The sequence below is a fragment of the Chiloscyllium punctatum genome, chromosome 12 (genome assembly GCF_047496795.1).
Source record: "Chiloscyllium punctatum isolate Juve2018m chromosome 12, sChiPun1.3, whole genome shotgun sequence".
Classification (NCBI taxonomy): Eukaryota; Metazoa; Chordata; class Chondrichthyes; order Orectolobiformes; family Hemiscylliidae; genus Chiloscyllium; species Chiloscyllium punctatum.
The window spans coordinates 69,196,791-69,220,025 of NC_092750.1; the positions used below are offsets into that span (position 1 = coordinate 69,196,791).

Genomic DNA, 23,235 nt, shown 5'->3' on the forward strand with positions numbered 1-23,235 from the left:
TGTTAAGTTCACATTTTTGATTTCTGTGTAATCATTTTCCGTAACTTGGACCATCAGTTTGAGTAACTTATTCCAAATGCTTCAAGTATCAAGATATTTGTTCTATTATTGTGTTTCCCTATACTTTTATGGTTCCTTGGTACAATGTTACATTATGTTCCTTCTTTCAATTTTCTGTAACAACCAACCCCATCACTAACCTGCAATCTTACGTTCTTTCATTAGATTTAATAATTTTTCTGTGCAATTGAACACTGACACCCCTGAAAATATTTAGCTTAAAAGCTCTACCATCAATGAGAACTCTGCATGATTCAGGTGGAACCTATCCCATTGGAACAGCTTCCTCCTTCCTTAGTACTAGTGCCAATGTACCATGAATTCAAAACAAAAATAAAAATTGCTGGAAAAGCTCAACAGGTCTAGAAAGATCTGCGGAGAGAAATCAGAGTTAACGTTTCAGGTCAAGTGACCCAAAAAGTTAACTCTGATTTCTCTCCGCAGATGTTTCTAGACCTGTTGAACTTTTGCAGTAATTTCTGATTTGTTTCTGATTTACAGAATCCACAGTTCTTTCGGCCCCATGAACTTGAACCCATTTCTCCTGCACCAATTTTTGAGCCATGTGTTTTACCTCTTTAATATTGTAGATTCTCTGCCAATTAGTTCATGGCTCATGTAGTAATCTGGAGCTCTTTACCTTTTGGTTCTGCTTTGTAATTTAGCCCCATGCTACTCATACTCCCACAATGGGATTCAACAACTCCTATATCATGCAACATATCACCTTACCCTGCATCTCATATGTTTCTCGTATTAACCTTCAATCTGAAAGCAACCTATAATAGATAGTCAAGTTAGCCGCTATTACCAACCAATTAATGTACGTTTTCCTGTGACGTCACTCTTTGTTTCATGCCAGACCCCTGATCCTTATAAAGACTTTACAAACTATCTACCAAAATGCACCTCTTACCTTCTGCACCAAATTGTTAATCTGCCTCTAAAGCCCCCGAACTATACGCTAACTTAGCTATGTCTCACATCAGATGTGATCTCTCCATCCTGATGGTGCAAAGCTTGCTGATCCTTGCAACTATATGTCTTAATGGTTATAAGATTATACACATTAACCTTTTGGTGCCCTTAGTTAATTTATTCTGTCAAATGCTTTATGCGTCCAAGTAAAAACTCATTAACTCTATGTTTTTACCACTATTTCCACTTTTGATCCTATTTACTGCTGTTTTTCTATATTTGTACGCTCTGCCATTCCTTTCTCACTCCGTGTTCATTATCCATATAGCTTCCCTGCATTAATTCCATATCCTGTTGTTTTGTAAGACTACATTTCCCTCTCCCAACCTCTCCTCTCCTCTCCTCTAATTAGTTTAAAGCCGTTTAATTCACAAGGAGCCTGACACACCAGAACAACTCCCTTCTGCTGCAGTACTGGTGCCAGTGCCCCATGAACTGAAGCCCATCCCAATTTGATTGTACTGAACTCAAATATTGCTGAAAAAAATCACATTGATCAAAGCATTTGTCTTGCACTCATAAAATATTTCACAAATGTAAATTCATGGGGGAACAAACATTTATAATGCATGAGAGGAGAATGCTGATTACTTGCCAAGTGGATTCTGATTGGTGGAGACATTGCCGTGTAGGATTATGATGAAACATTTTCCTGTAGCCATATAATTTAATGGTTTACCCATTAAATTTGTGTTCTTGCAAAATGGCCTGATGAGTACAAGATGAAAAACATCAACAAAGTGTATATATTTTTAGAAATACTCAAAATTTGTGGCTATTTCATTGTTAAGTAAAATTGCTCATTTCAACTCTAAAGCATTCAACATAGTGACAGCTCATGCTGACACATTTCTAGATCTAAATGTCATTCAGTGAAAGTTTTACTGAATCTTTCCTTTTTTTGTGCTGTAGCTTCTGCGCACTGCAGAGGATGTGGCTAAAATGCAGGAAGAGTTGGAATCCATGAGACCCCTTCTAGAAGAGGCAGCCCAAGATACTATAACAACAATGGAAAAAATAAAGGTGCAGTACATTTAATATTTGGTGGATATGCACTAAAGTTGGATCAGAAATTTACTGTATTGCAGAAAAATATCCTTTGTTGACGAGGGTTGTATTTCCAAAAAGCTTAATATAAATGAATGCAAAAGTGACAGGCAGCTAAAGGCCTGTTTTTCTATTGATCCTGCTCCACAGTATTATGTCTGAAGGATTATGATGAAACATTTTCCTGTAGCCATATAATAATCCCTGGGATAAGGAAGAAGCCCTAGGGCCAATAAAAGAAGCATACCTGGAAAATTGCTCTCAACCTCCACAGGTAATCACCACCAGCTAAGGAAACGATAGACACCAATTGCTCTTTACAAAGTCATTTTCAATTGATGTGATATTTATTTAAACACCAATTGATTCATAATCTTGATTGCATAAAATCTTTTTGCGTATTCTGCATTTCCAGAATTTTTCCTAACATTTGTAGTTTTGTTTTATTTTTCATCTGACTGGTAGTATTATAGTTCCTATTGCCAATTTTGCTCATAGCCTAACAGTACTGCCTTTGCAGTCAGCATAATAATGCACAATGTATTGACAAGACCATTGATTGCCAATGGGTAGTGTCTGACCAATTCCACACCCTTAGCAGGCAGCCCTCTGTTTGAGTAACAGTCAGCCCAAATCTCTGTTTGGACAGTGCAGTAAACCAGTATAGAAGAGTTAAAAATCACACAACACCAGGTTATGGTCCAACAGGTTTAACTGGAAGCACACGAGCTTTCGGAGCACCGCTACTTCATCAGGTGGTTGTGAAGGAATGGCGCTCCAAAAGCTAGTGTGCTTCCAATTAAATCTGTTGGACTATAACCTGGTGTTGTGTGACTTTTAACTTTGTACACCCCCGTCCAACACCAGCATCTCCACATCAAGTATACAAGAGTTAAGTGAATAGTTTGGTTACTGTTTGATGGAGTGTAAGTACTGTGCCTACAATCAGCAGAGTGAATTGCATATATGCAGCCTGCAATGAAATTAATGTGGTTAACAGTTAAATAATTTAATATTGGGAATAAGAACATAAAAGACACAGTTTGTCCCACAATGGAACCAAAACTGGGAGGAAAATGGAAGTTTCCATTTTCACCATACGTAGTTCTTTTTGATTTTAGGAGAACTTTAAGCCTGTGGCCACGGTTCCTACCACCATCCCGGGAGAGTTTGATTAGATTACATTACATTACATTACAGTGTGGAAACAGGCCTTTCGGCCCAACAAGTCCACACCGACCCACCGAAGCGCAACCCACCCATGCCCCTACATTTACCCCACCCATGCCACCCATTGCCTAACACTACGGGCAATTTAGCATGGCCAATTCACCTGACCTGCACATTTTTGGACTGTGGGAGGAAACCGGAGCACCCGGAGAAAACCCACGCAGACACGGGGAGAAGGTGTAAACTCCACACAGTCAGTCGCCTGAGGCGGGAATTGAACCCAGGTCCCTGGCGCTGTGAGACAGCAGTGCTAACCACTTTGCCACCGTGCCGCCCCTAATTGGGGAATAATCAAAAACTATGTTGCCTTTTTCTTATCCAACAACATATCTTATGATCCATCATTCTTGTCCTCAATGATTTATGTTTGATCCTGGTTCTCCAAAAATTAAAATTAAAATCTCATCCTTAAGTTTATATCCCCTCATATCTTACCCGTCCTATATCTGTAACTTTTCCAAGGCCAGAACCCTCAGGGATCTCTTTGTTCTTTCAAATTATGTCCATTGTACAATCTCCCTAATTTTTATCACAATTGACATTCAATCATACCTTCCTCTTGTTCTGTGAGAGATTAATGTAAGTCCACCTCTTTTCCAGCTTTTAGATATCCCCAATTTGTATTTCTTTGGATTGGTAATGACTTTCCTCTAATAAAAGATGTATGTTATATAAAGTCACTATAGTCTCACTCTCTCATTAAATAGACATAACTGATCGTGGTTCTAACCACCAAACCTCAGACAAGGTTGAGGAGGTAGGACATCCATGGTGGTGTCAGCAAGTACAGGAATTAAATCTGCGCAGTTGATAGCATGCCGCACTACGAACCAGCCATTCAGCCAACTGAGCTAACCAACTCCTAATATGTATATGGTGTCACAGGAATCACTATAAACAAAGTATAAACCTATCCACTTAGGGAAATGTTGACCTGGATTTTCTGATGATCAGATAGTGGTTTCTATAGTGTTGGTGGGAATTGCACATTGGGAACTGTGGAATCACAGACATAACAGACTTCAAGGGAATTGCCCAGGGAAATCAAAGATTTTCTTGTACAATCCCTCTGTACCTGCAACACTCCACAAGTATCTGTTTCAAATAGAGCACTTGGAGTATTCATTGCAATTTCGTAGCTAGTTACCCAGGGAAAGTTAGGCAATTAAAGATGTAATCTGACTCCTGGATAACTGTTAAACTGACACTGCCAGTTACTACACACCACCACTCAGCTACACCTTCCCGACTCCTTACACCCCACATTCCCTCAAGACCTGATACTATTTCTCTATAAACTCCATAATAGTGATCAAAGCCAAATAATCAAATGGATATGCCTTAAGGATATTTGTAATGGAAGAGAGAAAGGTTGGAGTTGTTTACACTTCAGCAGATGAGCCTGTGGCTACCATTGTTGACAGGCTAAAACCTGGATGTGAAGAGTCCGAATAGGAGAACAGATTTCTTGGAGGGTTGCAGAGGTTAAGAGAGGCAAGGCTATGGAGAGATTTCAATACAAAAGTGAGGACTTTAAACTCTTGGCCTGAGTAGACTAGGGACAATGGAGGTGAGCAAGTAAAGGGGTTATAGATGAACAGAATTTACTGCATGTCAGGATACCAGCAGCAGTTTTGTATGAAATTAAGTTTAAAGAGTATGAAAGTTTTGATGTTGGCCAGGAAAACATTGAAAGGGTCGACTCTGGAGGTAATGAGCTGAGGCAGAGATGGAGATGTTACGATGCTCAGCCCTTTTCAAGGATCAAGCGTCATTAATCTACAGCCAATATATTCCCTGCTCCAAATGGCTGCTCTACTGCTTCTCTCTGAATTTGAACTCTCACATTGTCAGGCAGAGAGGTGGCCACTCTAACTAGCAACATGGTAACCTAAGGATTTCTGCGATCATGGAATTGGAGGAAAAATAAAGGAGCAGCATTTGGCCCCCCAGAATAAACTTTTACCTTAACTCAAAGGACCTCTGCTTACTGCACACCAAATTTTACATTTACGAATCTGTATCCTGGTAGACATTTCACTCACTAGACACTTAAAATGGCTTTGGAGATCACTGGATTCTTATTTAAATGTATTCATGCCTGGCTAAAAAGATGCCAGGCACCTTAAGACTAATGAAAAGATGGCAACAGATGTATTATAAACTTATTATTCTTTCATAGAATGTAGGCATTGCTGTTAAGGTGGAGCAAGTGTAGCATGGTGGCTCAGTGGTTAGCACTGCTGCCTCTCAGTGCCATGGACATGGGTTCACTTCTAGCCTTGGCTGACAGTCTGTATAGAGTTTGCACAATCTCTCCGCATCTGTGCGAGTTTCAATCAGATCCTTCAGTTTCTTCGCAAATTTCAAAGATGTGCAGATTAGGTGGACTGGCCATCCTAGGTTGTCCGTGTTGTCCAGTGATATGCAGGCTATGTGGATTAGCCATGGTAAGTTTGGGGTTACGAGGATAGATGCATAAAAAATAAGTACAGGTGTAGACCATTTGGCCCTTAAAGCCTGCACCACTATTCAATATGATCATGGCTGATTATGAAATTGCAGCCGCAAGTGCCCTATCCAGCTCTCTGTTGAATTTGTCTAATGAACTGGCCCCAGCAGCTCCCTGATGGAGAGAATTCCACAGGTTCACATGTCTATAAGTGAAGAAATCCTTCCTCATCTCAGTGCTGAATGGCTTACCACTTATTCTTAGACTGTGGGATACTCTTCAGAAGACTGGTGCAGACTTGATGGGCAGGATGGCCTCTTTCTGCATTGTAAAGATTCTCTGATTCTTTCCTAATTGCCTTTGAGAAAGGGTGCTGAACCACCTTCTTGAATCACTGCAGTCTATGTATTGTAGCTATACTCACAATACTGTTCGGAAGTTCTATGAATTTAATCCAGCAATAGTGGTCCTGAGTTGCTTAGCATATAACAAAGAGAATGGAGTGTCCAATGAGAGTCATAGATTCACTGCGAAAGAATTCCCGACTCTTAAAGGTGCCAAGCCCAACTAAACTCCTCAATATAATCCATCTGAATGATAATCAATGAAAATGCCACACTGAATCTCAATAGTACAGCAATAGCAAATAGCTATACTAAAATTGTGATGTCTTCAAATTAAGCCAGTATTCATATCAATGTGTCTGTATGCTGATTAATTAATTTTTCACATTGTACAAAATGGTAGTTTAGTGAGATTTATTGCATAGATTGCATGTCATTATTAGTATGTTGAGAACTTTACTGACTTATTCTGAAAGAAATGTCAAGTTGCAGCTAAGGTGTATACTTACTGAAATTCTGAACCATGTAAAAGTTTGTTTTTGTATTATTGCTGAAAGTTCCCTTGTGTTCTAGGTTGATACTGCCATCGCAGAAGAAACGCGAAAAGCTGTCAGTGAAGAGGAAGCAAAGGCCTCAGCAAAGGCAAATATAGCCCAGTCAATTGCTGATGATGCTCAAAAAGACTTAGATGAGGCATTGCCTGCTTTGGATGCAGCTTTAGCCAGCCTGAAGTCCCTGAACAAAAATGATGTGACAGAGGTGAACATCTTAGCACTTTTTCTTCCAATATGGCTTATGTATTTTATGGAGGTTTTAGGAATCATGTATCTGGTCTTGTGAAGTTATTTGTTGTAATCCAAAAAGCGAATTGGTGAAAGAATTGGAGCCAATCTTTATACATTTTTACAAGCATTTATTTAGAAAGTTATACATTATGAGCAAGCTCATAATGTATAACCACAATTTCAGTACATCTATTTGCACTTGCACATGTGAATCCCTATTTAATGCCCAATGCCTGCACACAATTTATAATTAATATTAGCATAGGATCGGGAGTAAGCCTTTCAACCCTTCTGATCTGCTCCACCATTCTAGATCATGTGTTATCAGTGATATCAATACTATTTTCCCATGCTATCCCTATTCCTTGATGTTATTCATATCTAGAAATAACTGGGTTTTCACAGCCCGCTTGAATAGAGAATTCCAAAGATTCAATTCTATGTAAAGAGATTTCTCCTCATTTCAGTTGGAAATGGCTTGTCCCTTATTCTGAGACTGTGTCCCTTGATTATAGACTGCCCAAACAAGAGAACAAACTCCTTTCTGCATCTACAAATTCATGACATCTGAATGAGGTTTTGTTTGGAATGGTGTGTTGAGAACCCAACTAGAGAACAGGTTATTTTACATCTAGCATAACAAAATGAGAAAGGGCTTATTAATAGTCTTGTTAGCGTCCAGAGATTAAGTTTCTTGATCTCCATTTACGCTGAGAAGAATTAAACTTATCCTAACCTGAGAAGTGTGTACCTTTTCAACATTGGTACATTAAAGTGCCCGATGATCAATTTGCATCAGATCAGCCCTTCCTCCAGTTTTCTGATCTCTTCTTGTGCATTCTATGAGGTTGTATCTAATATTGTTACAAAGGACTGAATTATCCAAGCTCTTTATGGTTAGGCTCAAAGGCAGGATGGGTGAGGTAATGTGGAGTATTGAAACAAAAGATGTCAGAATAGAAGTCCGACACCTTCATGTCAGATCCAGATTTTCAAAGGGAAAACAGCATTATAGGTGGAGAACATGCCCTGTACAGTGAGAAAAATATTAAGACAATTAATTTGAAATCTATTTGAAAGTGCATAGGAACAAAATCTTTCGAACTTTGGCAGATATATAAAGGCGACAAATAAATGGGAGTTCAGTGCTGATTCTGCGCAGTCCCTATTGAGTAAGCTATTATGTCTTGGCCAGGAGAATGTTTCCTGAAGAAGGGCTCATGCCCGAAACGTCGATTCTCCTGCTTCTTGGATGCTACCTGACCTTCTGCGCTTTTCCAGCAACACATTTTCAGCTCTGATCTCCAACATCTGCAGTCCTCACTTTCTCCCAGGAGAATGGAGAAGCTGGGCAGATGATATCACTATCAGGAGTGGCATGGGATGAGGTTATGGGGTAGGAATCCATGCTGGAAATTGGCACTTGGATGAATTAAATGGGAAGGAAGTTACCCAAAATGGAAATAAACCGAGGATTGGGAAGATTTTGGCACAGAGCAATGAAACTGATGTAAAAAGAAAACCATAGAATATGAAAGTAAACTAGTCAAAAGCTTAAAAAGAAACTATGAAAGCTTCGATGGTATGTACAAAGGAAATATTTGGCTAAGACAAATGTGGGTTCATTACAGGCAGAGTCAGAGAAATTTGAAATGAGAATGAGAAATTAAAGGAAATTAGTATTAGTAAGAAGGATATGTTGCCGAAATTAATGGGACTGAAGCATAAGTCCCCAGGATATTCTACATCTCAGACCAACATTCCCTGTAAGCTATGCACATGCATAGTGCACCAGCAAAACAGAATGCACACTTTCCCCATGATTGTCTGCACACTGGACAGCTGCATCCAAATCCCCAAATATATAAGCAGCACATTCCTGATGAACATGTACAGCAACCCACAAATCCCTGGATTCTCTGTGTGCCAGAACAAAGCCTAGGCCTCTTGAGTTCATTACTGGGCCTCCAATTCCAGCTCCAGACAAATTGTAAAAACTGGTGATCTTCAAAGCACACTCTGGAAAGGGAAAGAAGCCAGATCACAACACCTCCAGTCAGGGACTGTAGGAACAGGGTCACAAAATACTGAGTGAATTTACAGTCTTCTCAGCAGTGACAAGGAAAATCAGACACAGGGTCAGGGGAAAAGGCGGTCTTTCCAGAAGGCAGTAACATATGACACAAGTAGCAAGTTACATCTCTCTTTCATATTTTAAAGCTTTGATTTCTTGTTAAGTTTAGAATATGTTCAAAAGTAAAGTGTCTGTGTCTTCAAAGAAAAATAATGAACATAAATCATGTTCAAAAGGGAATGTCTTTCCAAGGTTATCAAGACCAAAATACCATCTTCAACACACAAACAGAACATAAAAATTTGGTGAAATTTTCCCTTACCATGAAAAGGATAATCCTGAAATGATGAAATTCCTCTTGATAATGTCACACTTGTAGCAAAGATGAATGCTCCATGCATTCTGAGCCAGACATTGATGATCATGTAGTGAAGTACACAGCAATTACTGACAGCTGATGAAGGGTTTATGCCCAAAACGTCGAATCCCCTGCTCCTCGGATGCTGCCTGACCTGTGTTTTACCAGCACCACACTTTTCAACAATTATTGACAGCTGGCTCAGCAAGAATTACCCTTTGAATTGAATTTACCCTTTGAGTTGTATAAGATTGCAAGGGCATGAATAGAATGAATACAAAACAGCTATTTCTCTTATTTGAAGGGTCAATAATGGAGGGCATAACTTTAAGTAAAAGGTGGAGGTTTAGAGGGGATTTGAGGAAAAAATATTTTACAAAGAGGGTGATGGGAACCTGGAATGTTATGCCTAAGATAATAGGTAAGGCAGGAAGCCTCGCAACCTTTAAAAACTATTTAGATGAGCACTTGAAATGAGATAACCTTGTGCTAGAAGGTGGGACAGTGCAATTTTAGTGTAGCTTTTGTGGTACAGACTTGATGGGCCAAATGGTACAGTATGATTTTGTAGTCAGATAAGTTTCATTAAAATTCTGCCCAAGATGTTACCATCCAAAAGCAGTTATAAGATTAACCAATTAGAATTCATACTCTATTCCAAAGAAAGCAAGCCAGATATGATTCTCATACTAGGAAGAAGGATAGCACATGATTGGTTATATTTTCCACATTCATCACCATTCATTTGCCTAACCTTCTACCTTTTGATGAAGGGTCAAAGAGTCGTGGATCTTTGTATTGTTCAACATTGATTATTTTACTTTGGTGTGTGTTGCTTCACCCTTCTTGATCAAAGACTGATTATTTAATATTGAGCTGTGAAGAAAGGCCACAGGATTATTATCATGACATTAATGTCAGTGCTACTTGCAACTCTTCCTCTTGGTAACTTGATTCTGTCTTAAGAATTATGAAGAATTATGCCTTTTTCACACAACAAAGATGAACTGAATAGGTAATATATCCACAATACAGAGGAACCTCAATTATCCAAATGACATGGCTGGGAGTATTTTGTTCGGATAATCTGAAATTCGGATAATTGAATGCCAGATAATCAAGGTTCCTCTGTATATGCTTTCTTACTGTTATCCTTCAAATTTGACAAACTCCTTCCCAGTCCTCACCAATTTGAAGTAGTATGTATGTACAACAAATCTGAGACCTGAGATTGTGGGGGGATTTTAACGAAGAATGTTGCCACTTAGATTTCTAAAGTGGATAGGTTAGGTGCTTTGCTCATAATTTTTAATGTTTTAATGAATTATTAAACTCTAAAAAGACACATTTACATTTGCTGCATGAAAAAGATACAAAAAAAGACTATGTCAACGCAGCACACTTTTACCTTCTTATGTATTTTTTTTAATATGCCTTTCCTCTTGTCATCCTCTTCAGGAGACTTAGGCTGTTAAATTACTCAGCTCTTACTATTAATGTGTCTCCCTGCAGTCGCACAGTTGCAATTTCTAACCTAGTTTCTTATCTGTTTGACACATTGTATTCAACTTGTTGTATATTGTAAGATCTTTAATTAGACATGAAGAATCATATTCGTTATAAAGCACAGTTTCTCACATTAATTTTACAATAACAGAGACAAAGCAGTCAATGCATCATGATAGAATCAGTGACTGATATTTGAAACACCCTTTTGGGTATGTAATTATTTTATTAAATATATTACTGATAAGGTATGAGAAGTCTTGTTGCTATGCTTCAGAACAATTACTCAATTTGTGGCACTTTACCCGTATCGTTCAAGTTATTTATTATTCAGCATTCAAATGGCACATGGTTTAGATATTAATTTTTTATCACATAGATCTTGGATTTAATTCCAGTCCAGACTGATGGAATGAAAGTCATCCCTGTCTTGTTGTGGTTCTGTTCGCCAAGCTGGGAATTTGTCTTGCAAACGTTTCGTCCCTGTCTAGGTGACATCCTCAGTGCTTGGGAGCCTCCTGTGAAGCGCTTCTGTGATCTTTCCTCCGGCATTTATAGTGGCTTGTCTCTGCCGCTTCCGGTTGTCAGTTCCAGCTGTCCGCTGCAGTGGCCGGTATATTGGGTCCAGGTCGATGTCTGTCTGTCTATTGAAGTTACTCCCAAAAGGGGAGGGAGTTCCAGGATTTTGACGCAGCCACACTGGAGGAACAGTGATTTCCAAGTCATTTCAGTTCAATGCAGGAATAGATTCTGTTATAAAACAGCAACTAAATGCAGTCTTATTCAATGTGTTCTCAAAATGGCCACCTTGCAGATTGGAAAAATGTGATGGTAGAAGAGTCGGGCTTTAAGTTGCAGTTGAAGCAAATTATTAATTTGGAATGGACCAGCTCTATTTTGCAGTTATTATTGTTCATAATATTGATACTGAAACTGCAAGCATTCCATTTCCCAACACTACATTCTTCATCTTGATGAAAACACCAATTAAAATTGAAATGAAAATGCTGGAAATGCTCAGCAGGACATGCAGCATCACTGGAGAGAAACAGAATTTTCCGCAATCACCCAGAGCAGATAGAAGAATGGGCAAGGAAACTTAACTGGGTTGTAGGCAAAAAGACAGTTTCCTGATGGTGTGTTAAACTTCTGTTATTACATTCTCAGAACTTTCCAGATGGATCAGTTTCCCAACCTTTGTTTTACATTTATTAGCATGTCATGCATACTCATTAATACCCCAGCCAGCTGGAATTAAGTTCAGGAGCACAATCATGTTAGCCAAAAGGGAGTAACATGTCTGTTCACAAATTGGAATGGAGATATAAGGCATGAATCTGATTGGGTAGATTGCTTCCTTCATCTCCAGTGAGTACAAAAACAGAAGTTGCTGGAAAAGCTCAGCAGGTCTGGCAGCATCAGTGAAGAGAAATCAAAGTTAATGTTTTGGGTCTGGTAACCCTTCCTCAGAAGGGTTCTGTGAAAAGGTCACCGGACCCAAAACATTAATTTTGATTTTTATTCATAAATGCTGCAAGACATGCTGAACTTATCTAGCAACTTCTGATTTTGTTTCTGATTTACAGCATCCACAGTTCCTTCAGTTTTTATCCTGTGAGTACAAAATATTCGGTTACTTGGTGACTTCATAGCCAACCAGTTTCATTGCACAAAAGCTTAGTGGTGAAGGATGAAGATTGTCCGTGTTAACCAGCTCATGATAAGTTTCAGTCCTATGCAGTCCAGCTTGCTGATATGAAGCACATACAGCTTTAAGGGTGAATCCTGACTAGGCTAACAAGCCTGCACAAGCAAGGGAACCACACTGGCTGACACCAACAAACCTGACCAAGGCAGGCAAGAGGGGCTGAACTCAAAGGGGACACAACTCAAAAGGTCACTTTCTGTACATGTGTCCTCTTCCATGCAAGTTTTTTTTTGTGAAAAACTATCATATATACAGTGTATGTTCTTCTAGTTGTGCTGAAAGGTCATTATGCTGATGGTTTGTGATCCTGCCAAGTGTTGTAGCTTCTGTAATGATTTAAGTGTGAATCCTGGCAGAGTTTGAGAGTGTGCCATTAGTGCTACATTTGTAGCTGCAAATATTTGACAGACATTGATTCCACTTGAGATGTCTGTTGGAAGTACCTGGTACCCAACCTTCTGTTATCCAGCTGTGAGCAATAGCAAACTTACAACGTTAATTCTCACACGTAGGAGCACTAAGCATTGAGTAAATAATGGTGTATAACCTGGCAAAGCATAGCAGATCATTCGTCCTCTTGAGGTACTGAAGCCAGGCTCTCTTGAGCGACCCATTGGCACTGTCTTCCACAGACATGTTTGTGCAGACAGCCTTCATAATTTGAGATAGCCTCTTGTTATATTCCTGAGGAAAAGGAACTTCCCTTCTCTAATGGGTCTCCTTAGGAGAAAAACTAACGGATGGTCTCTGACATCTCCAGGGGTGAGTTAAATGATGAGCAAAGGTTGTGATGCTCCTGGGTTGCAGAGAGTGAAGTGCTGTCTGGGGTACCTTTAAATATAGCACCCGGACATTGGAGTACAGAAGATTCCAGTGGGCTTCAGATCTTCCTGCTCATAAAATTTGGTAGTATACCTATGCGTATATTCATAATGAGCTGAGAGGAACCCAATTAGGAAAATCTGACTCACTTCAAAGTGAAAGCCCCTCTTGCTTTTTGGGTCTGACATAACACTTTAGATTTCTAATACAGTATATGCAGTATTTCTCTTTTGGAAAAAGAATGAAAATGTATTTTCAAAAGATTTGATATGTGAAGATAATGTTACTTGTGTTATACAAACAGGTACGAGGCATGCAACGCCCTCCCGTCGGTGTGAAGTTGGTAATTGAAGCAGTCTGTATTATGAAGGGAATTAAGCCAAAGAAAGTCGCAGGAGAAAAACCAGGCACTAAAGTAGATGACTATTGGGAACCCGGAAAAGGACTTTTGCAAGACCCAGCCAAGTTCTTGGAGAGTTTGTTCAAATATGATAAGGTATTGTTTGTTGAGTCTATTGACTTTATCTTGAACGTAATTTAACTGCAACCGGGAAAATGGAATGAGCCAACAGGAAATAATAAGGAAAATCGAATGGATGCAAGCTTTGAATCAGTAAGATTAAAATTAGCCCAATTTGGGTGTATCAAACTGACTCATACCAATGTAAGGCTCAGGTAGTTCAGTACAGACCAGGATGCACTGAATCTTGCACATTGTACTCAGTGGAAACAATAGATGCCTTTGAGGAATAAAATACTTGTCTTGATTGTTGTGGTGTTTGGGAAGTCAATCCCTGCCATTGTAATGGTGAGTATATTTCCATTTTGTCAAGTAGTCAATGAATCCTTACTTTTTCACACTCTTGTCATGGAGTTGCATGTCTTGAGGAAAAGATCATGAAACAAACTGTGCCTCCAAATGCCTGAATTACATTACAGCCCCAGGATCTAATGAAACTCACCAGTACTGGGATTATATGTTATAAAATCAGAAAGAATGTCCAAAGAATATATTTACAAGATTTATATAACCATTTAAAAGAAGACTTCGGTCTGAAATTCACCACATTATTACAGAATATAAAGATGGACCATTTGGCCCGTTGCATCTGTGCTGGCTCTCCAAAGGAACAATTCATCTTATGTTATTCCCCAGACTTCTTTCTGCACATTCTTCATTTTCAGGCAATAAACCAAAATCCTCTTAAACATCACGATGGAACTTGCCTCCACTACATTCCCAGCATTGCATTCCATATTCTAACTACTCACTTTTGCTTCTTTTGTCAAGTATATTGAATCTGTCCCTCTTGTTTGTAATTCTTCCACGAAACAGCATTTGCCTATACTCTGACCAGAGCCCTCACTAACTTTGTGTATCTCTATCAAATCTCTTCTAAATTTTGTCTTCTCTAAAGAAAACAGTCCCAGCTTCTCCCAATAGTTTTAAATGAAATTCCTCATTCCTCGAACTATTCCATGAATCCTTTCTGCACTCTGTCTATTGCCTTGACAACTTTTCTAAAGTGTGATGTCTACAACTGGACACAATATTCCAACTGAAGCTGGACAAGTGTTCTATATGCAAATTTGACATACTGCTATGACATGCTCATATTAATAAAGCCTAGTGTTTTATAGCTTTATTAACTGATATCTAAACCTGTCCAGCCACCCTACTATGAATTACACACACATTGATATCCCTCTGCTTCTGCATTCACCTCAGCCATGCTTTTTATATTTCATGCTGACAGAAGACTCAGTGGAGCCCCTTTTCTCTTCTCCCACACAGTATGTAATCAGCTCCCCCATTCCTCACCAGATTTCTTCCCTACCCGACTCCTCTCCATACACTACCAGCCTTCTTTCCTTAACAGCAGTCCTGCTCACCCACTCAGCACTGAAGCTTCCCAAACTCCTTACCCCCTTCCTCCCCGCAAAACCTTTCCATCCTCCCCACTTCATGCCCATTCACTAGCCTCTTCTTTCTTCTATACCCTATCTTTCCCCCACCCCTTTCCACCTGATTTTTCTATTTAGTCTGAACTTGGCTCCTCATTGCTGCATCTCCTTGTATGTTGGTGATTTAGCTACTCTTTAGCACTAGTGCTGGGAACCTCATAGCCAAAGATCAAACTCAAGCCACAACAAGCCAGAAAGTGCAACCTCTTCCTTTTTTTTATTCATTCAAGGATGTAAACATCATTGATTGGGCAGGTATTTATTACTCATTCTTAGATACCCTTGAGAAGGTGATGGTGAGCTGCTTTCTTGAACAACTGTAGTTCATTTGGGGTAGGTAGACCCACAATTCCATTAGAGAAAGAGTTCCAGAGTTGTGACCCAGTGACACTGGAAGACAAACAATAGATTTCCAAGACAGGATGGTGACTAGCTTGGATGGCAACGTGCAGGTGGTGGTGTCCCCATATATCTGTTGCTCTGACATGGTGATGGTCCTGGTTTGAAAAGTGCTGCCTAAGGAGTTCTGATGAACTTCTGCAGTGCATCTTGTAGATGGCACACACTGGTGTTATTGAGCACCAGTGGTGGAGCGAGTCAAGGTTTGTGGATGTGGTGCCGAGTGAGCTGCTTTGCCCTGGATAGTGGCAAGCTTCTTGAGTATTGTTGGAGCTGAACTCTTCCAGATGGGTGAGGAGTATTCCATCACCTCCTTAACTTATTCAGTAGCTTGGTAAACAAGATGGCCTTGGGCAGGCCAAGGTATATCTGGTCTGGTACAAGTCTGAGTGACTAAAATATTAAGTAAATTTTCTCACTGATTCCACCAATGGCATAAAATAGCAGTGATGATTTCCTTAGAATGATCCAATCTAATGATTACTGATGACTGTCTCTTCTTTCATTTTTCAATTTTCTATCTCTTGGGTAAAGGATGCTGAAAAGCAATAGTGAAAATGCAGCTGAAAATCTCCTAAATGCTGGCAGTAAGGCCAGCTAGAGTAACTGTTCCAGGTCCTGCAATCAAAAGTTTCTTCTCTTCTGCTGCTTCTGCTCTTCCAATTATAGTTTCTCTAGAATGGAAAATATAATTGTAGAAACTGGAGCTGTGACCTCAAGAAAGTGATCATCTATGCTTAGAGAGAGCAGGAACTCTTGCTACCCTACCCCTCAGGCAGATTGTTTATGCCTGATTTTCCTTTTAAGAAATGAACAATGAGTTTTATTGACAGTTACACCAAGCAGTAACTATAATAGTGGATCCGCCATGAACACATTAACTGATGAAGCTGGCTCAAAGGGCCAACTGGCCCACTCCTGCTCTTAGTTTCGAGGTTTCTGTAAGTGCTGCCTCCAACCTACATGCAGCTTCATGGGTTACTGGTCAACTTTCAGTTCCAGGTTTGTTTAAAAGGCCAGCATTTCAGTGAAATGAAACAAAATTATTGTCCATGCCTTTATGAATTTGTTCATATATTTAGTCACAGCCAAACATTAATTTGTAATTCCTGTTGACTACAGAACATTCATGTTTGGATTCATAGAGTCATAAAGTCCTACAGCACAGAGAAAGAGCTTTTGGCCCCAACTAGTCCGTGTTGACCAAATTGTCCATCCATGTTAACCCCATTTCCTTGCACTTGGCCCATGTCCTTCTAGTCTTTTCCTGTCCATATATTTGTCCAAATGCCTTTTAAAGTTTTAATGTACATGCTTCAACCACTTCTGCTAGAGGCTCATTCCATATGTGTACCACCCTCTACATAAAAAAGTTGCCCCTCAGGTTCCCTTTTATTCTTTTCTCTCTAATCTTAAACTGATGCCCTCTAGTCCTCGATTCCCTAACCCTGGGAAAACAAACTGAGTGCGTTTACCCTATCCATGCCAGGCCAGGTGTTTGATTTAGTGGTAGGTGAGCACTTTGGAGAGAGTGACCTTAATTCACTTAGCAATGGAAAGGGATAAGTACATGCCACAGTTACAGATGGGGAAATGGCAATTAGGCAAGACTTAGGAGGCATAGAATGGGGTAGCAAAATGCAGACTATCGAAATGTGGAGCTGGTTTAAGGAACAGATATTGCATGTCCTTGATAGGTATGTCCCTGTCAGGCAGGGAGGAAGTGATAAGGTAAGAGAACTGTGGTTTACTAAAGAAATTGTATCTCTTGTTAAGTGGAAGAGGGAGGCTTATGTGATGTTGAGACGAGATGGTTCATATGAGGCGATGAAGAGTTACAGATTAGCTAGGAAGAATTTAAAGAGAGAGTTAAGAAGAGCAAGGAGGGAACATGAGCAGTCTTTAGCAGGTAGAATAAAGGAGAACCCTAAAGCTGATCGAGGTGCTGCTACAAATTCTAATAACCTTCCTCGCTGTCCATGATACCATCTGTTTTAGTGTCATCTGCAAACTTACTGACCATGCCTTGGACATTCTCATCCAAATCATTGATTTTGATAGTAAACAGTAATAGGCCTAGCATCAACCCCTGAGGCATTTCACTAATCACAGGCCTCCAGTCCAACAAGCATCCTTCCTCTATTATCCTCTTCTTCCTACCATCAAATCTTGTGTATCCAATTTGCCAGTTCTGCCTGGATTCCATGCAATCTAACCTTCCACAGGAGTCTACCAAGTGGAACCTTATCAAGGGCCTTACTGAAATCCATATGTCTATCCCCTGCCCTTGTCAACCTTCCTGGTCACTTGATCAAAGAACTCTAACAAGTTTGTGAGGTATGATCTCCCAATGCAACGTGTGACATTTGGTTTTGGAAAAGTTAGAGAAACATATCAATACAAAATTACAGATCTTTTCTGAAACTGCAGCTGTTTGTGCTTTTCCTTCGTGGTATTTTCCTCATTCTGAATAATTTTTTTTTGGGTGATACAGTCAAGTCATAATAATTGGTCAGTTCTCCTAACTTAATCAAATTGTTTGAAATTATCAGCTTGGTGAAAACCAAAGGTTGGAAAATCACTGTGAATATTAACAACAAGTGTAGGACATGTTCTTATTATCATCCTATGTCATTTTAATGTAGGCATTAACCTGTTTAGTTTAAATGGGCTACCATATAATTTAAACTAGTAGATTAAACTAGCCAGGGGTGGGGGCGTGTGGCTCAGTGGTTAGCAATGCAGCCTCATAGCACTAGAGGCCCATGTTCAATTCTAGCCTCAGATGACTGAGTATGTATGTTCTTCCCATGGTAAAATGAGTTTCCAACAGGTTCTTTCCACAGTCCAACTATGTGAGAGCTAGAGTTGATTAGCTATGGGGAAATGCAGTGTTACAGGGATGGGGTGGCTGGATCTGGGTGAGATCTTCTTCTGAGGGCTGGGTGTAGACTTGTTGGGCCAAACGGCCTCCTTCCAAACTGTAGGGATTCTATGATTGACGGATGATGTAATAATGTATCATTGCTTACCTGCTAATTACAGTAGTTTCTAGTCTATAGTCTTATTTCAATTTTATTTTTCTGTACCCTCACCAACAGCCATGGCTCTTGCTGATGTATATTTGCACAGCATTGGCTGTTCATATGTGAATTTAAAATTCTCATCCTTGTTTTCCGATCCCACTATGGCCTTTCACTTCTTACCACCACACAACCCTCCAACTATCCACATTCTCAATGCTGCCACCTCTTCTCGCCCTACAACCCTCTAGTATATATTAGCTTCCGATTCAGATGTTTTGCACCTTGTTGATTTTTAATTGCTTTCATTTTCTGATTCATTTTAAGAAATTTGCAGCTCTGCCTTCAGCTGCCTGCTGGTCCTAAGCTCCAGAATTCACTCCCAAAACCTCTGCACTATTTTTGTAATATTCTATAATGTAGAGTACATAAATAATGTCACCTAAGACTCACTGCAAACAGTCAATGGGAGCCAATACGATTGAGCTCCTGGCTTAAGTTAACCCCAACAGGATTTTAAATCTCCTTGTATGAAGTTCTTGGAAAGTTTGACAAGGACTAATTGGCAATAGTTAAGTGTTTTACTTAGAACAAAAATGGAATCATGTATACATAATATAAAAAGCAAGTGAACAATAAAGGTAAAGCTCACCTTTCAGGACTCAGTCATATTCTGGTATTAAAATAATTATTTTACAAGTTCTCTTTCAAAACATGTGAGTTTGGACTCAACTTTATAGTGGAAGATGTTGCTGCTGATCAGCATATGCTAATCTATTCAGGTAGCTCTTATTTTAGATAGGTTAGCTCCATTGGCTGGACAACTGGTTTGTAGTGCATGGTTAATGCTAATAGAATAGGTTCAATTCCCATAACAGCTGAGGTTATCACACAAGGCCCTCTTTCCCAACCTTTCCCCTTGCCTCTCACTTTCTAATGAAAAAATAGCTCAATGTTTCAGTAAGTCTATGGTGAGTTCACCTTTTACTTAAAGATGCCAAACAAATGCAACTAGTTATTGTGTAACTATTAGGAATCCTTGTATCTCACCAGGACAACATTCCTGATTCTATAATCAAATCGATCCAACCATACATTGACAATGAGGACTTCATGCCTGCCGCTATTGCCAAGGTTTCAAAAGCCTGTACTTCTATTTGCCAGTGGGTTCGGGCCATGCACAAGTACCACTTCATCGCCAAAGCTGTGGAACCTAAGAGGGTATGTACTTATACTTGTTAATACATGACTTTTAAAGCTGTGCTCTAAATTTTTCAGGCAGACGTAAGCATAGACTGGTAATAGATAAACACTTTGTATTCCTGCATTTCTTTCCAAGCTACCATCAATTCTGAAGTTGGGACACTGGACCTAAAGCATTACATGTGATTTCTCTCCACATATGATGCCAGACCTGCTGAGATTTTCTAGCAATTTCTGTTTTTGAAATAGTTTGAGCAGTGTGTTAACTTGCTGAGTTACCAGTGAATGATATGCAGTGAATTTTCTGAATACTTTTGCCTTAGTAATGAATCTCCTTGATAAGGGGACCAATTTGTTCTTAGTTTTTTTTCTTTATTCATTCATGGGATGACAGTGCCGCTGGCTAGGTAGCATTTATTGCCCATCTCTAATTGCCCAGATGGCAATTGAGAGTCAACCACATTGCTGTGGATCTGGAGTCACATGTAGGCCAGACCAGGTAAGGCTGGCAGACTTCTTTCCCTAAAGGACATTAGTGAACTAGATGGGTTTTTCTAACAATTGGCAATGTATTTATAGTCATCATCAGATTTTTAATTCCAGATATTTATTGAATTCAAATTCCACCATCTGCTAGGTTCACAGAACTTTATCTGGATTGCTGGATTAACAGTCCAGTGATTATACCACTACACTGAAGTGATGTAACAAAATGAAAAGTCAATTTGTGTATGAGTATTGATTTGTGACTTTTTTTATTATCCATGTAGTATATGAAGGATTTAGACCCGATAAATTGCAATATTTCAACAATACATGAGCTGTATATTTTATGAAACATTTGTGCAATTCTAAAGCACAGTATTTACTGGTAATAGACTAACAAATGATTCATTTATTTCTTTTTACACAGCAAGCTCTCCGTGAAGCTCAGGAAGATCTGGATATAACTCAGAAGATTCTAGAGGAAGCGAAGAGCCGTCTGGAAGATGTGGAACTTGGAATAGCTGCTCTTGAAGCAAAATACTTAGACTGTATAACAAAGAAAGAAGAGCTAGAAAATAAATGTGAACAATGTGAGCAGAGATTAATCAGAGCCGATAAGGTAATAAACATACACATTTCCATTTTGCTCGTGCTGCTGGTCAACCAAATGCTTAACATTTTTCAAATTCTTCAGAATGTAAACTTAGCCAACTGCAACATTTTAATTCTTCAGCACCAAGCAGTAAATGATAAATAATGATAATAACTGTAAATCTATGGCAAGAATGGTAAGAGAAAACATTCACCGGAATCTATTCACACTATGGACTTCATTTCTTATCCATTTGGCATTGATTTTTCATGATGCCAATGGGTCCTTTTAAACTGTTTCTTGACCAACCAAGATCTCTTTGCAGCCATCTGACAACACTGGATTTGTGAAGACCAGATTGCATTTGTGGTGCAGTCCAAACAATGACTCACATTGATGAGGGGTGTCAGTTGATTAAATTTGAAGATGGGGTTAGAAACCTCTATCTTGCAACTGACAAGGCTATTGCTTGGTTCTATGATTATGCGTATGCTAAATAAATAAAATGAATTCTGAGCAGTACAATATTATCAATCTACCCAATCATTACAAAGCATTTCTAGGCATAGCCTCACTTCCTGCACCTGTATTATTTCTCTTGGGGTCTTCAAGGCATATCTGCAGGGTGGCATTATCCAAAGACATGACATTGATGACATCCAGTTCTTCTGCATCTCCTCTTCCAACATCTCCTTTTACTGGTATCAGACTGTTTCCCAACATTATTAAACATTTCAAAGACCAAAACAATTGCCTTAGCTCCAAGGGCAAATTTACAATTTTATTTTTCGTCTTAAGTGGAACCAGATCACACTGAACTTCAGTGCCCCCATCATACTGAGCTCAACTTCCTATATCTCACAATCATAAAACCCACCTAGATCCATCTCTATAACAGCACCTTTCAAAGCATTTATCTCATGGCACTGTTGTTATCTTCAGAATTTAAGGTAATTCTTGGACCTTTGTTCTGCTTGAATTACAAAATTACTGTAAGCCAAAGTTATACCCCTTTTATTTCTAAACCCAGAAATCCATCTTGTTTTCACCTCTTTACCAGAACTAAATAGGATCAGAAGAACTAGGAGCAGCAGAAGGCCATTTGGCCCCTCAATCTATATTGTTACAGTGGATTCTGTTTATGTTCTTAACTCTACTTTGCTGCCTCCCTCCCATAACCCTTGACACCCCTATATATCAAAACTCTAACTCAACTTGAATATATCCAATGACTAATCTACGCCAGCTTTTAAAAAAAAAAGAATTACAAACACTGTTGACCCACTAAGATAAGAAATTTCTTCTTGTCTCCATCTTACATAGGAGATGGCTCAGTTTCAGACAGTACCTTATGTGAGAAATGACTCCATTTCAGACAGTATCTTATTATAGAAATGACTCATTTTCAAACAGTTTCCACTGTTTTGGATTCCTCCATGAGGGCAAATGTCCTCTCAACATCGACTCTTTCAGAATCTTGTATGTTTCACCAACCTGCTCAAAATTTCCATCGAAGGTAATCCCTTCATTCCACGAATATGTCTAGTCAGTCTCCCTAAACTGCCTCTAATGTAAATATATCCCTGATTAAATAAGACCAAAACTGATCATAGTACTCCAGATGTGGTCTCACCACTGCTGTGTAAAGTTGTAGCAAGACCTCCCTACTTTTACAAAAATATATTGCAGAAATGTGCAATAAACACAGCAAATGCCAGAAATAATCAGCAGGTCAGGCATCATCAGTGGAGAGAAGAATAGAGTTAATAGGTGAAATGTTTGGTTCTTACTGGTGGTGAGCAGAAGCAAAATTTAATTAGTAGTTTGATGCTGTCCCTGAACCACACTCTGTACCCATCTCTGCTGGAAGTTAGTTCTGAGCAGGAAGATCAATAGTTGACGTTCCCACCAGACAAGCAATTGGTGCCCTTAAGTGGCCAATTAATGACCACAAAGGGCTTCATCCCACCATGGCTAATATTAATCCATTTGAAGTGGGCTGGTCACCGTACAGCATGCATGTTATGTAAAGCCATGCAGACAGCTTAACTGCTATATCTTTCAAACAAAGGCACTCATTGCTTGTTCAAGGGACTGGACATCCAAAAGGAATGTAGCCAGCTTCTATCCTTGCTATTGATCCTGCTCGTCCTTGTCTTCCTCACTCCCGAATTAGTCACCTATAGCTTGGGTTTTTGATCAA

At 39.4% G+C, this 23,235-nt stretch overlaps 1 protein-coding gene across 1 annotated transcript in view; it reads left to right on the forward strand.

The window, feature by feature from the left end:
* The window catches only part of dnah1 (dynein, axonemal, heavy chain 1), a 425,483-nt gene that overhangs the window by 293,071 nt on the left and 109,177 nt on the right, over positions 1–23,235 (forward strand). Inside the window, exons 54-58 of the mRNA XM_072582714.1 lie at positions 1,951–2,061; positions 6,685–6,870; positions 13,669–13,860; positions 19,805–19,972; positions 20,868–21,059. Coding sequence (XP_072438815.1) covers positions 1,951–2,061; positions 6,685–6,870; positions 13,669–13,860; positions 19,805–19,972; positions 20,868–21,059 — 849 coding nt within the window. The remainder of the gene's footprint in view (positions 1–1,950; positions 2,062–6,684; positions 6,871–13,668; positions 13,861–19,804; positions 19,973–20,867; positions 21,060–23,235) is intronic.